The following is a 14,399-nucleotide window of genomic DNA, read 5'->3' on the forward strand; positions in this document are numbered from 1 at the left end:
GCAATAAGAGAAAAGGCAGAAGAGAGAGAGAGAGAGAGAGAGAGAGAGAGAGAGTGATATAAAACGACAACAGGATGAAAATGGTTTTACGCAATGCTTCGGGAGTTATGCGACCTTTTGGGGGGATTTTGTGTGTGTGTATCTGTTTCATGTTCTGTCTTTAATACAATTTCTTGTTTTTGTTGGGTTTTCATTACAAGCAGATGAGAGAGAAAAAACAAAACTAAGGCAGATTCCGGAACCGTGGCTGAAGTCAAGCCAGCGATCGATTTTGTTGCTGGAGATCAGGAGGGTTGAATCCCATATGTCGTATCGATTTGTTTTTGTCTAATTTCATCTTTGAGTTTTCATTCATTTTACTGAGAGAGGCGCAAGCACTGACCTTCGCCATGATGTTTCATAAAGTGACTCTTTGTCTCCCGAGACGGCTGTGGTGTGTGATGCTTAGTATTGATTTTCACCATTCATCCGAAGCTTCAAAAGAGAGGGCAGGGAGGAGGTGAGAGTTGCAAAGTTTGACGTATTTATTGCTTGTACATTTAGTACGACTCCGTGTTTAATGAATTGAATATAAGTATCGTATATGCATATATGTAAAGACATATACATATAGATAGATAAATAAATAGGTAGAAGTGCCTATGGCATACATTCAGATCATACAAGTTTTACATCAGAAAAAAAAAACTTTGCCAAATGTCACGTGATCTTTCTGAGGTTACCACAAGATGACATTGAGTGTATATAAAAGTACACGTGGTGTGTCTCCTGTTTCAAATTGTCTCCAATTCGTGCTTTTTACCGGACAGTATAAACTTGCAAGTTACCAGGTAAGTAACGCACTATCTCTTACTTTGAAAAAGATACAGTTCATTTGGGTAACCATCAAGACCTGAAAGCAACTTTGGTCAGCGAAATCGAGAATTTATACCTACGATTTGTAAGAAGAAAGTATTCATGATTTCCGGTGAAATAAATCTTCATTTCTTATTAAGGTGCGAACGTGATGAGAACTCTATACATTTTGTGCAAACCAAGTGATATACAAATAAAGTATTTTCCTTGACATTATAGGATGATAATATGTGTGTAATGATTGTACAGCTGTATTGCAAAAATGGTGCATCTTCAATAATAGTTAACGACTTCGTTTAGAACCACCATAGAAAAAAAAAAAAAAACTTTTTTGAAGTCCAAATCAGCAAGCACCTGAGATGAGATCATCACATTAAATCCGGAGTACTCATTAACAATTTTTTGATTCATGATTACGTTAAGATTATAAAGCTGTTGCTGGCAAGTACTGCTTACATGGAGTTTTCGTGGGTGAAAAAACAAAACAAAACAAAGATGGGTATAACTAGAGAGAAGGAAACTTAATGAATTCAGAACAACTGCTACAATATTTCGTAAACTTTAGTCCTATACGGTCCAACATCAGATGTTATACATTGGAAATATGTCAGAATACACGAAATTCGCTTTAAAGTGTTGATACCAGAAAATGGCCCAGTGTGTATCTTGTCTTATGGGGTTTGTGACTTTCGGTCACACGTGGCAACAAGCTCACTCGTGAATTTGGTAACTTTTAAAAATGCAATTGATTAGATAACTAGTGTCCTGAGTTATAAAAATTAGCTTTGAAAATGTGTTTCACATTTCTTTTTTCATCGTGATTACGGAGATGTTGGAAATATTCTCCAAAAGATCGAGAAATTTAACATCGCGAAATCTTTGCGATCTTTTGTCGTGCGGTCACACTGGCAGCCAAACTTGAATCAAGAAATTTGGGTCATTGGTACGCACTCGCAAGAAAGAAGAAAAAGCGCGTCGTCCGATGGCTAGTGATTGTGATGTAACAATGCACATCTGTACATGGCAATGGCCTCGCGCTTCGGAGACACCGCCCGCAAACAGATCGAGAAGTGTGTCGAGGGTGAGGGAAGTACCCCTATAGTTGGAGTGGGACATTTCGCGAGAAGTTTGCGAGGAGTTTCGCAGGGAGTTTGCGGTCACATTGGCAAAACTTTGAGATCTTAAAGATCGCGAACTAAATCTTCTCGATATCTTGCCAGTCTGACCGCTCCTTATGTGTACTGAACATGATACTGATTTGTTGATGTTATAGGTAAATAAGTATCAAACTTTGTCAATACCAAATTGAAACAAGCCTACAGAAAGTAACACTTCGAGTTCCTTGGGCAGGGTTTTTGATCCTTTGATACATTAATCTTAGTGATAAGTAGAAAAAATGAAAGTGGCCAGTATTTTGATCACACGTATTGTTCCGGCAGATTATTTGCCTTATTATCAATCTTTGAGATAGTTTCGTAAAGTAAAATGAAAACCATCTCAAATGTCTCTGATTTTTTTTTCAAAACTTCTATCCAAAACATATCTCGGTAAACATTTGATTATTTCCCAGAAATGGCATTGATATTCTGGGCAATGTCCGTGCCATCCCTGCTTCAGTATGTTGGTTCAACCTGTACTGGCATGTCCCCTCTGACCGTCGCCAATACTTCTTTAAGTGATATGCCGCAAGACCAGACGTCCTCAGAGGTCAACCTTAATGATGAAGCTATTGCAGTAACATTTGATAATGGGTCCAGACTGCCATCACTTGAGTTCAGTTCCGAGACAGTATCAGCAGCAGCAGCTGCCACATACGGTTGGGCGTGGCACCCGATTGTATGGTCACCGTGGACGGTTATGGAATTGGGATGTGCCATTCTCGGAATGGCAGGGAACGGCGTAGTTATATTGGTGGTGTTCAAACGCCGCAATGCTAACCGGTCCACGGATATCCTCATAGGAGCCCTAGCCTGGGCCGATTTTTTTACGTCTCTCTTCATCGTTCCGTGGCCAGAAGCGAGCCTGGTGCCCAATTCGCTGCTGGGACACATTTACTGCAAAATCATGTACCCTAGTGTCCTGAAGTGGGCATCCATCTCGGCATCCATCTACACTCTTGTGGGGATTTCCCTCGACCGGTACCTTGCCATTGTTTTCCCGCTAAAATTCACACGCATAGTCACCAAGGGAAGGCTTACCGTCTGCATCATCACCTCGTGGACAGTCATCTTGGCTGTAACGCTCTGCGAATGTGTTTTTCCCGCTCGCTTCGATGAGTCATTGCAAAACTGCGTCTATGATTACGGTTCCAGAGCGGCACAGCTATCGTATGGATGCTTCGTCTTCATCTATCGCTTGGTGTTCCCTGCGCTGACGATGTTCATCACTCAGTTGCTGATTGCGTCCTCTCTCTACCGTCAGTCGAAGCGTTTCAACAAGGTCGATTCCTCAAGAACAACAGGATCAGCCGCCCACCTGGTAGCAAGAGATCGTGTCATCAAGATGATGCTCCTTGTGATCATCATCTATGTCATCTGCTGGGGACCAAACCAACTCTTCTTCATGGGCATCAACCTCCGCATTATTCCCTTCACCTTCTTCGACACGCCTCTGCATAGGTTCCTTACACTGCTTGCGTTCATGAACTCCTGTGCCAACCCTTTGATTTACGCTGCGCGCCACCCTCAGTTCAGAGTCGCCGTGCGAGAGCTTTTCGTATTCGGAGTATCCACAAACGTGCCTGTCTTTGGCGACGGAGAACAGAGTGATGAATCCCAACAAACTGATTTATCGACAGTGGCTTAAAACACAAGTGATATAGCTTATCAGTTTCTTCTTAGGTTAACCCTTTCCCCTCCCGGTCTTTCTTGTTAATCTTCTATTGTCCCTGTCATGTGTTTCTTTAGGTTTATTTATCCGCAGGCTTTTTGACCCAAAGATCTTCATGATCAATGGTCCAGGACTGATAGCAAAGGTATTCAACTAGGGTATTTTTGAGGTAGCAGAGCGTGGTTGTTTATCTCAATGAGTTCATTATTTTCGATCATTGCGCATCTCGCAATTTTCACAGTAAGCAGACAAGTTAACAACAACATAAAGACTTCCTAAGCGTAGACATGTGATTGATTTCAATCTCTTGGCGTGCAAATGCCGATATTTCTTTTTTCATGTACTTAACATGCGTTCCTAACAAATCTTCTGAAAGAGAGTTTCTCACCCTTCCCCTCCCCCCCCCCCCTTTGTTCCGTCAATAGAGATATGAAGACTCACAGATGTATCGTAGAATGTCTGCAGCTGCAACTATCGAGCCAGTTCCCCTTTCTGAGTATCGCAACGATTATCAATGATATCTCTATGAACGGTTGTCACGCAAAAAAAAAAAAAAAAATAATAATGCCTCACATATTTTCTGAGATGAAATATTAATCGTTTCGGTTGCGACGAACTAACGAGTAAACTAAACTGTCGCCTTGCTAAAGGGTTGATAAATATGCTACCTACAGTGATCGATTACCTATTTCACGGAGTTTGACTGATTAATGACTTCTGTTGATTTTTTTTTTTAAACCAGTATCTGCGGTCCAATAGCTATCATAGAAACTCATCGTGTCATAGCATGCAGTTAAGGTCCCTTTTCCATAGTATGAGACTGTTACTTGCTGCTAAAGTCATATTTTTTTTTTTGTCGGAAAACAAGGAAATGTGTATGGAATAAATTTAAATGACTCTCAATGTTTATTCACCAGTGAAGACATGGTCACTAGTACATACCACTTATTACATGAACATTTGTTTTTTTCCGATCATGGTAAATATTCGTTCATTTGCATCGTGTTATTCATAGTGTCAATTTTTTTTTTTTCGCAGTGATTTCAATTATACATATTGTATTAACCTTTACTCTTTTGTCCTCTTTCTCTATCTCTCTGTTGAAATGGTCACATTCTCTTTTCAACGCTTAGAGACTTGTAATATTCGATCGAATCATATATCGCACGTATTGTATATCATGGTACTTTATATAATTGACTGTTCATCACATAGTTCCCAAGTTACTGCACACTGCGTCAGTAAACCAGTTTAATATGCACCGATGCACTGTGGAGGATTTACCTTCCCATGTGATACAATTAACTATGTTATCAAAATAATCGATTGTCATGTTTATATCAAAAATTATGGATAGATTATCATTGATAAATTGGTTACAGCTCATTATTCCGAAGGTTGTTATTCCGAAGGCTCTTTAATCCGAAGATTTGTCATTCCGAAGGTTCATTGTTCCGAATTTCATTTTCGGATTAACGAATCTTCGGAATAACGAACCTTCGGAATACCGCCACAAATGTTCGGATTAACGAACCCTCTTTCATTTTCGGATTAACGAACCACTACGTATAGGGAATTTGTGTGTTTCGGATTAACGACCCTTCGGAATAACGAACCTTCGGAATAGCGAACCTTCGGAATAACGAACAGCACCCGATAAATTGTAGCCTTACATAATTGGCATGTATAGCTGAGCTGCACAGTATGTATTTATTTTCGTTTAAGACTATGGAGATTTCATGTACAAGGCTTGTTTGAGAAGTTCAAATAGGTATTATTTGGATCAAACATGTTCACTTGCCGGGTTAGAATATTCACAGACTTAATATTGTAATGCTTACATTATGTTTCAAACAGTGCATAACCTTCATGCTGTTTATTAGTAGTAATAAAAACAACAGCTGCAGTACAGTACTTGTAAATGTCGATATTAGCGAGCTTTCGCAGGCACGTCGCAGCCGGTAGTTGAGTGTGCCTTGTGCAAAATTTGCTTCTGCGCATGATCAAATCCGAGAAATGTCCCGTCCTGGGGAAAACGAGTACAGTGCTCGGCCAAAATAGCCTTCGTTCGGTCCCGATGCTGGGCAGGATTGTCCCCATACCTCCGTCCTATGAAACAGGAAAGCGAAACTGCTTAGATATGAGGACAGGAGTCCGAGTGCGGCAACTGTGTTGTAGCGAAAACTCCCTACTGCACGATGCATGCATGTTAATGATCTATGAGTGATGATACATTATGAAAACTAATAAAATGCCCACAGACGTTGTTCGAGCATGTCGGGATGCACATTTATTATCGAAAAAGGTCACATGATCGGCGCTAAAAGAAAACATTGTGGTTGTCACTTAGACAGGTGGTCGAAGTAGACATGTTTCGGTAGCTATTGCCTTACACCGACTTTTTACGATATTAATGCCCGATATGTCTGTGCATCAGGGAGATATGGTTCATATTCATACAATTCATAAAAGTCGTTTGTGTTTGTTTGTTCTTTGGAATGATAACAGTTTCAGCTGCAGTAGACAATTTTCAACAGGATTAGTTTGGTGCAACAGCCAACGTATTTATGGCAAACTGGGTGTCATAGACCAATGTTTGATATATCATTCTTTAGATACAATTGTACTATGACGAAGACGAATCATGCAGCTGACATTGTGAGGTTTCAACGACGATTTATTCACACATCTTAATCAATACTGCAGTGGTGATGTACTTTAATAGTTGACACAACTCCTTTCTCTCTCTTTCTTTATTATTATTATATATATATATATATATATATATATATATATATATATATATATATATATATATATAATATATACATATAAATATATATTATGTAATACAACAATAGGTGTTGACCCTTTATAGTTCGAAAACTGTACATCAGATAACACTGTCATTGATATGAGTAAAAGCTGAATTGTGCATAATTTGGATGGGGTTGATTCGAACATGAGAGCATGAATCAGTTTCGTTAAATCCATGATTAATTTCCAGATTTTTGGTCAAATTTGAAAACTCTGTACAAAATTGAACTTTACAGAAGAACCAATGATGTGTATGTGAGTGTCTGCACACAATGACCCTGAACAATAGACATAAATACCACGAATACCACCGTTTCAGCGCTCTGCTGACTAGGCATCTGGGTTCTTGCTCCAAGGCACATGATTGATCTATTCACAATTCATGATGTATTGTCCTGGGCACTGCTAGTTGGCTTGTGCCGAAAGGGTGGGTTGGGTGGTGGCGCGTCGCGTTAATGGGAACACCACCTTCGTCCAAAGCCCCCCCCCCCCCCCGGTTTTGCCGAAAGGGTGTGTTGGAAGCGTTGGGTCGCGTCGCGTTGACTGGAACCCCACCCTTCGTCCAAAGCCTCCCCCCCCCCCGTTTTGCCGAAAGGGTGCGTTGGTACTTTTTCTCGTGTAATAAGTTTATTAAAAGACGAGTTTTGAATTCATATTTAACCTTCCAACAACCATTTCAAAGAGGCTATCGTCCGGATCGGTTTACACTCTATTACCACTTGGTCTACAGCCGTAACGGTTGGTCTAATAGACTGTTTAATATCAGTTGGTCTAATAACCAGTTGGTCTAGTCATCATTTCGTCCAATGACTGTTTGGTCTAATTGTTATTTGGTTTAATTACTATTTGGTCTACAGTCAATTCGTCTAATAATAGCCATTTGGTCTATTTTTTGGTCTAACACCAATTTATATCATCAAATACCTATTTGGTCTATTATGAGTTGGTCTAATTCCATTTCGTCTAATCATCAAATGGTCTAAAATAAAACCAAATTTGTTCAATATAAATTTGGTGTACACATCATTAATTTTGGTCCATTGCCCAGTTGGTCTAGCCTCTGTCTATCATCATTTAGTCTACACCCATTTAGTCTAATAACCATTGATCTTATTGTCATTTGGTCTAACAGCCAGCCTCCTGGTCTAATCAGGTACCATTTGGTCCAATCATCGTTTCGTGTATATAACCAACTGGGCTATTTTATTATTATTATTATTATTATTATTTATTTATTTATTTTATTTATTTATCTTTTTTTTTTTTTGGGGGGGGGGGGCCTTTTTATTGATGGGTACACCCGGGGCCCCAGACAGAAGCCCCAAATATGGTGCTATTCAGCTGAAAAGGGTCACGGCTAATTTCTTTTGCAATGGAAGTAGTTCCCATCAGAGATATCCAAAACACCAATGCCAGCTATCTTATCCTGTACGGGGCCCCAGACAGTAGACCCAAAGTGCCATACCCCCTGTAGGCCCTACGTACAAACACACACAAACATTGATTTTATTCAGCTGAAAAGAGTCAAGGCTAATTTCTTTTGCAATGGAAGGAGTATCCATCAGAGATATCCAAAACACCAAAGCCAGCTATTTTATCCTGTACGGGCCCCCCAGACAGTAGCCCCAAAGTGCCCCCCCCCCCACACACACACACATTAGTTTCATTCAGCTGAAAAGGGCCGCGGCTAATTTCTTTTGCAATGGAAGTAGTACCCATCAGAGATATCCAAAATACCAAAGCCAGCTATTTTATCCTGCACGGGGCCCCAGTCAGTAGCCCCAAATTGCTAGTTCCCATCAGAGATATCCAAAACACCAATGCCAGCTATCTTATCCTGTACGGGGCCCCAGACAGTAGACCCAAAGTGCCATACCCCCTGTAGGCCCTACGTACAAACACACACAAACATTGATTTTATTCAGCTGAAAAGAGTCAAGGCTAATTTCTTTTGCAATGGAAGGAGTATCCATCAGAGATATCCAAAACACCAAAGCCAGCTATTTTATCCTGTACGGGCCCCCAGACAGTAGCCCCAAAGTGCCCCCCCCCCCCCCCACACACACACACATTAGTTTCATTCAGCTGAAAAGGGCCGCGGCTAATTTCTTTTGCAATGGAAGTAGTACCCATCAGAGATATCCAAAATACCAAAGCCAGCTATTTTATCCTGCACGGGGCCCCAGTCAGTAGCCCCAAATTGCTCCCTTCCCCCTCCTCCCCCCCCCCCCCCCCCACACATTGATTTTATTCAGCTGAAAAGGGTCATGGCTACTTTCTTTTGCAATCGGAAGTAGTACTCATCAGAGATATCAAAAACACTAAAGCCAGTTATTTTATCCTGTAGGCCTACTTGGCCGCAGACAGTAGCCCCAAAGTGCCCCCTATACACACACATACACACACACACACACACACACACACACACACACACACACACACACACACATAAGTTTCATTCAGCTAAAAAGGGTCACGGCTAGTTTCTTTTGCAATGGAAGTAGTACCCATCAGAGATATCCAAAATACCAAAGCCAGTTATTTTATCCTGTACGGGGCCCCAGACAATAGCCCCAAACACGGGTAATTTCTTTTTGCACTGGAAGGAGTACCTATCAGAGATATTCAACACACCAAGGCCAGTTATTTTATCCTGTACGGAGCCCCAGACAGTAGCTCCACAGTGTCCCATCCATTATACCTGTACTGTGAATCAGCTGAAAATGGTCTTACAAATTCTTTTGTAATGTAAATATCAGGGCCTACTGAACAGAGATATCACAAACACCAAAAGCATGTCATCTTATCCTGTATACGGGGTCCGAGAGGTTACAGTAGCAACACACCCAAGAAATTTGCAAAGGAAGCATACTTCTGTATAGTGCACAACCGAGATGACCATATTACGAAAACCAGTCATTTCATCCTCCCCCACATAATTATTATGACATCATTTAGCTGAAGAGAGTCATAGTTGTTTTTCTTTTACAATCGAAATAGGCCTTAGTTTACATCATAGATACCCAAAACATCAAAGCCAGTTAGGTTTTCCCAGCCAATTTCGCACTTTTGTCGGTTCATTTGATAGAAGGTTCGAATTCGTAAAATGGGTATTCAAATTGGCTGGTACCCTACGTTCATTCAAATTCGCCTTGAATTGCCGAAAAGGGTATTTCAGTCATTAAATTTCGCGAAAGACAGTCAAATTCCAAACGTGTTCATTCAAATTTACATCATGCTATTTCTCTTTTTTTTAAAGGTGAGAACATTTTAACGTGTCTTTCTATATGTGTTTTTGTTTCATCTGTAATTTACTGTTATAAAGCAGTAAAAGTATCATATTTTTTTATCTAGTATAACTGGATTTGGTTGTTCCGTAACGCTCCTTCTCTTTCATACATGCATGTCATTATAGGCCTATACGTGTACCAGTAATGCAGATTGACTTCATTTTTTTATAGTCATGACAGCACAATAGATACAGACGTATATCTCTAGAAGACTTAGAAAAAAAAAAAACAAACATTTGAGGATCATAACCTTGACTTCCTGGAACTGGCCAACCGCTCGTAATAAAGCGCTCGTAACGGCCAGATAATTTGTGGCTTCTTTCTTCTTCGGATTCAATAAGCATGTAAAAAAAAACACAAAAACAAACAAACAAAAAAAAAACTGTTGTCAAAGTCTCTTAAACGAATACGAAAACATGAAACGTTATGATGCTTACAAAACAATAACTACGATGGAAGAAAATAAGAAAAGAGGTCAAGCATGAACATATCTGTTTAATTGACTGAAGAACATGTTAAATTAGATGCCCAGAAATCAATTTAAATGAACGAGCGCAGCAAATACGTGATCACGTGACTATATCATTATGAATTTATGAATGAACGGATAGTGGAATGGTGCTTGTCTTATATATGAATTTCAGTTGAAAAAGTGTTGTTTAGAATAAGGTTAGAGGTAATGTGAATGTTTCAAAATGAATTTGAATGAAGAGATCATGACGTTGAACTACCATGTCATCTAGGCTAAATTTTTGCTAAATTTAATTCGGCATTAAAGAATTGGATTAAAAGAGGTGCGAAATTGGCCCGGATGCAGGGCCCTTGACAGGTCAGGTATAGCCCCCCGGTATTCCCACCCCATATGAATTAAGCGTTTTTAGGTGAAAAGAGTCATGTATGCCCATTTTCCTTGGCAGTGGAATTAACAGCTGAGATACCTAAAACACAAACCTATCCAGTTATTTTTATTCTGTAAGGGGTCCCCAGCCAGTAGCTGGAAAGTGCTCCCGTATTATTTTATTCTAAGTGAAAAGAATCACGACTATAATTTCTTTTGCAATGGAAGTAGTACTCAACGAGGTATCAAAAACACCGAAACCAGTTATAGCTGTACGGGGCCCCACGGAGTGTTCCTAAAGTGTCCCCACATGTAATTCCATTATCAAGATCTGCATCCCGATCTATTCAATCTGTCAGATCGGGAGAGAGCGGCAAAAGTGTACGGGGACCGGGAGCATCGTAGCAGCAGCGTTTTGGTGATGGGGTTGGATCTGGCAATTTTACAGTTCGGGAAGAAATTTTGAACTTGTTCAAAATTTCTTCCCCATCTCTCCATCAAGATTGACCTATTTTGAATCGTAGCTCAAACGGGGAGAGAGCAGTGACAGTGTAAATACCGCAGGATGAGCGTAACAATTCCAGGTTTTTCTGACCGTAGTAGCAGCGGCACAAGAACGGGAAGTAGTCTAAACTAGACACCGACGTGGTCCCGCTGCTGCGCCGCTTTCTTGATCAAAGCACGACCTTCCCGCTTTAACGAGGCTCTCACTAAGTTCTCTACTCTCGTACAAAAAAATCAAGGCCTGTTCCTACGACGCTTCACTCCTGTTTCGATAACGCTGTTGGCCGCTTTAGCTACGCTGTTCCTACGCTTTCCCAAACTCAATTACGCATGTCTTCCGCTCTCGCCACTGGCTCTAAAATCGAACGTAGCCGATACGCTGGAAATTGTTTGCCAGAACAGCAAAACTGATGATGAGGAGGAGGACGTTGTCGTTGTCGCGAAAATGAAGACGAAGGAGCGCATATTTAAGAAGAAGAAGAGATGAAGACAAAGAAGAGAAGAAAGCAAAGCACTTTGGAGCTACTGTCTGGGGCCCCGTGCAGGATAAAATATCTGACTTTGGTATTTTGGATATCCGATGGGTACTACTTCCATTGCAGAAGAAATTAGCCGTGACCCTTTTCGGCTGAATGAAACCAATGTGTGTGTGTGTGTGTGTGTGTGTGTGTGTGTGTGTGTGTGTGTATGTGTGTGTAGGGGGGGGGGGGGGACTTTGGGTCTACTGTCTGGGGCCCCGTACAGGATAAAATAACTGGCTTTAGTGTTTTGGATATCTCTGACGAGTACTACTTCCGATTGCAAAAGAAAGAAGCCATGACCCTTTTCAGCTGAATAAAATCACTGTGTGTGTGTCTGGGGGGGGGGGGGAGGGGGTAAGGGGGCAATTTGGGGCTATACTGTCTGGGGCCCCGTGAAGGATAAAATAACTGGCTTTGGTATTTTGGATTTCTCTGATGGGTACTACTTCCATTGCAAAAGAATTTAATTAGCCGTGACTCTTTTCAGCTGAATGAAACTAATGTGTGTGTGTGTGGGGGGGGGGGGGGGGCACTTTGGGGTTACTGTCTGGGGCCCCGTACAAGATAACATAGCTGGCTTTGGTGTTTTGGATATCTCTGATGGGAACTACTTCCATTGCAAAAGAAATTAGCCGTGACTCTTATCAGCTGAATAAAGTCAATGTGTGTGTGTGTGTGTGTTGTACGTAGGGCCTATAGGGGTAGGGCACTTTGGGGCTACTGTCTGGGGCCCCGTACAGGATAAAATAGATGGCTTTGGTGTCTTGGATATCTCTAATGGGTACTCCTTCCATTGCAAAAGAAATTATCCTTGACTCTTTTCAGCTGAATAAAATCAATGTATGTGTGTGTTTGTACGTAGGGCCTATAGGGGGTGGGGCACGTTGGGGCTACTGTCTGGGGCCCCGTACAGGATGAAATAGCTGGCATTGGTGTTTTGGATATCTCTGATGGGTACTACTTCCATTGCAAAAGAAATTAGCCGTGACCCTTTTCAGCTGAATAACACCATATGGGTGGGGCCCTTTGGGGCTACTGTCTGGGGCCCCGTACAGGATAAATAGCTGGCATTGCTGTTTTCATGACAAGTACACCCAAAGGAACAATATCCACCAGCTTTTGTTCGTGACCCCCTTCGGCTGAATAAATCCATTTTTCGGGGCCCCTTTTTGTGGCCCCTAGGCTTACGGTACAGGATGTGACTTGCCAGCAATTCATTTTTTTTTTTTTTTACCCTTGGCCACATCCCTATATGATGACACCATCAAAAAGTGTGACCCTTTTCAGCTGAATAAATCCTCTGGGCCCCCGGTCTAATAAAGAGATAAAACGTTAATCTATTTTTGCCATTTCATAATTTTGTGTGTTCATTTCCATCTAAGAAGATGACTGGATAGCCCATATTCAACTACGCTAAGCTGGTCTTCCATGGGGTCCAGTTGGATGTGAGGTGGGACCACTTCACCGGGTTAAACACCCTGCTCTTTGCGATGAATGAATGAAGCGGGATCTTTTACGCGCATAAGTTGTGACTCTCTCATACACGGGACCTCCTTTTTATGTCCTATCCGAGGGACAGAGTGTTTTTGCCTCTTGCTAGAGGGGACGGTATAATTACACACAGCATTGCTCAGCCAGACTCGGGTTCAAACCCGGGTCCCTAGGATAGTGAGGCAGACGCGCTACCGACTGAGCCAACTCACCGTCCACTTCATTCATGTCTGTCATTGTGTTATAAACTGGTCATTTGTTATCATTAGGGAACTTTAGATTTTGACGCGCGGACGTTTGAGCCGACGCTTGCGCTGGACGTTCTCCTTTCCCCGCGTCGTGTGGAAAAGTAGCTTTAGATTACACTGGGACGCAACGTATAAAAAACAAAATCGCGCCCCCATATGATCAGTGCATGAAGAAGCTCTCTACGTCGCAAACTGTGAAAATAGCCCAGTACGCGTAGTCTTCTTCTTGCTTATGAGGCAGCAGCAGCTAAGTAATGTCCCTCAATTGTTGTAGCCAAGTTACAGTCTGTGGAGTAGGGTGTGTCAGGTCCATGTTGTCAGGAGGGCGGAGATCAGGGCACTCACTCAAGATGTGTTGAGCCGTCTGTTCTGGTGAACCACACTGGCAAGCTGCTGACGGGCGTAGCCCCCAACGATGCATGGCTGCATTGAAACGCCCAACTCCCGTTCGAATCCGATTTAGAGACACCCACTCACTCCTTGGGAGGTTTGCTCCTGGGGGGACAGATGTATTGGGCGTGACAACGAGTTGGGCAGGTCGTTGGGTGTCTTCCCAGCTTGTTCTCCATGTCTGGCAGATGTTGAAGTCTGATCCTCTCAGCGTTGCTGCATGGCGGGAGAAAGGGCGGCGAGACTTCAGTCAGTACGCGTAGTGAAAAACTCAGGCGACGCAAGCTAAAAATAGATTGACTTTACGCGCGCTACTGCGCACGCTCAGAACATGTTTTTTTCCTTTGAACGTCCGCGCGTCTAAAACCTAAAGCTCCCTATTGTTATCTTGAGAGGCATTTCTAAATGGAACTTTTACTTTTGAGCCTTGGAAGACAAAAACGAATGTGTTCACCCATGTGCAAATTTTCCCTTTATATCAACCTACGAGGTTGATAGCCAATTAAATTACCTTCAATATGGTACATGATACATTGATTTTCATCAAAATATTCTATGAAAAATATGAACTCGAAAAAGTGTTTACTTTTTTTTTTTTTTTTTTTTTTGCTGAGTG

The 14,399-nt window shown here is 41.7% G+C and overlaps 1 protein-coding gene across 1 annotated transcript; it reads left to right on the plus strand.

The window, feature by feature from the left end:
- The first annotated feature begins 2,448 nt into the window (after nucleotides 1-2,448).
- On the plus strand, nucleotides 2,449-3,660 carry LOC140245206 (allatostatin-A receptor-like). The gene has a single exon (XM_072324796.1). The coding sequence runs from the start codon at nucleotides 2,449-2,451 to the stop codon at nucleotides 3,658-3,660; it is 1,212 nt and encodes a 403-aa protein (XP_072180897.1).
- Nucleotides 3,661-14,399: the final 10,739 nt, after the last annotated feature.

The sequence above is a fragment of the Diadema setosum genome, chromosome 22 (assembly GCF_964275005.1).
Source record: "Diadema setosum chromosome 22, eeDiaSeto1, whole genome shotgun sequence".
NCBI lineage: Eukaryota > Metazoa > Echinodermata > Echinoidea > Diadematoida > Diadematidae > Diadema > Diadema setosum.

Coding starts and splice junctions, on each gene's coding strand:
- LOC140245206 (XM_072324796.1), top strand. CDS start 2,449: ATGTCCGTGCCATCCCTGCTTCAGTATGTTGGTTCAACCTGTACTGGC.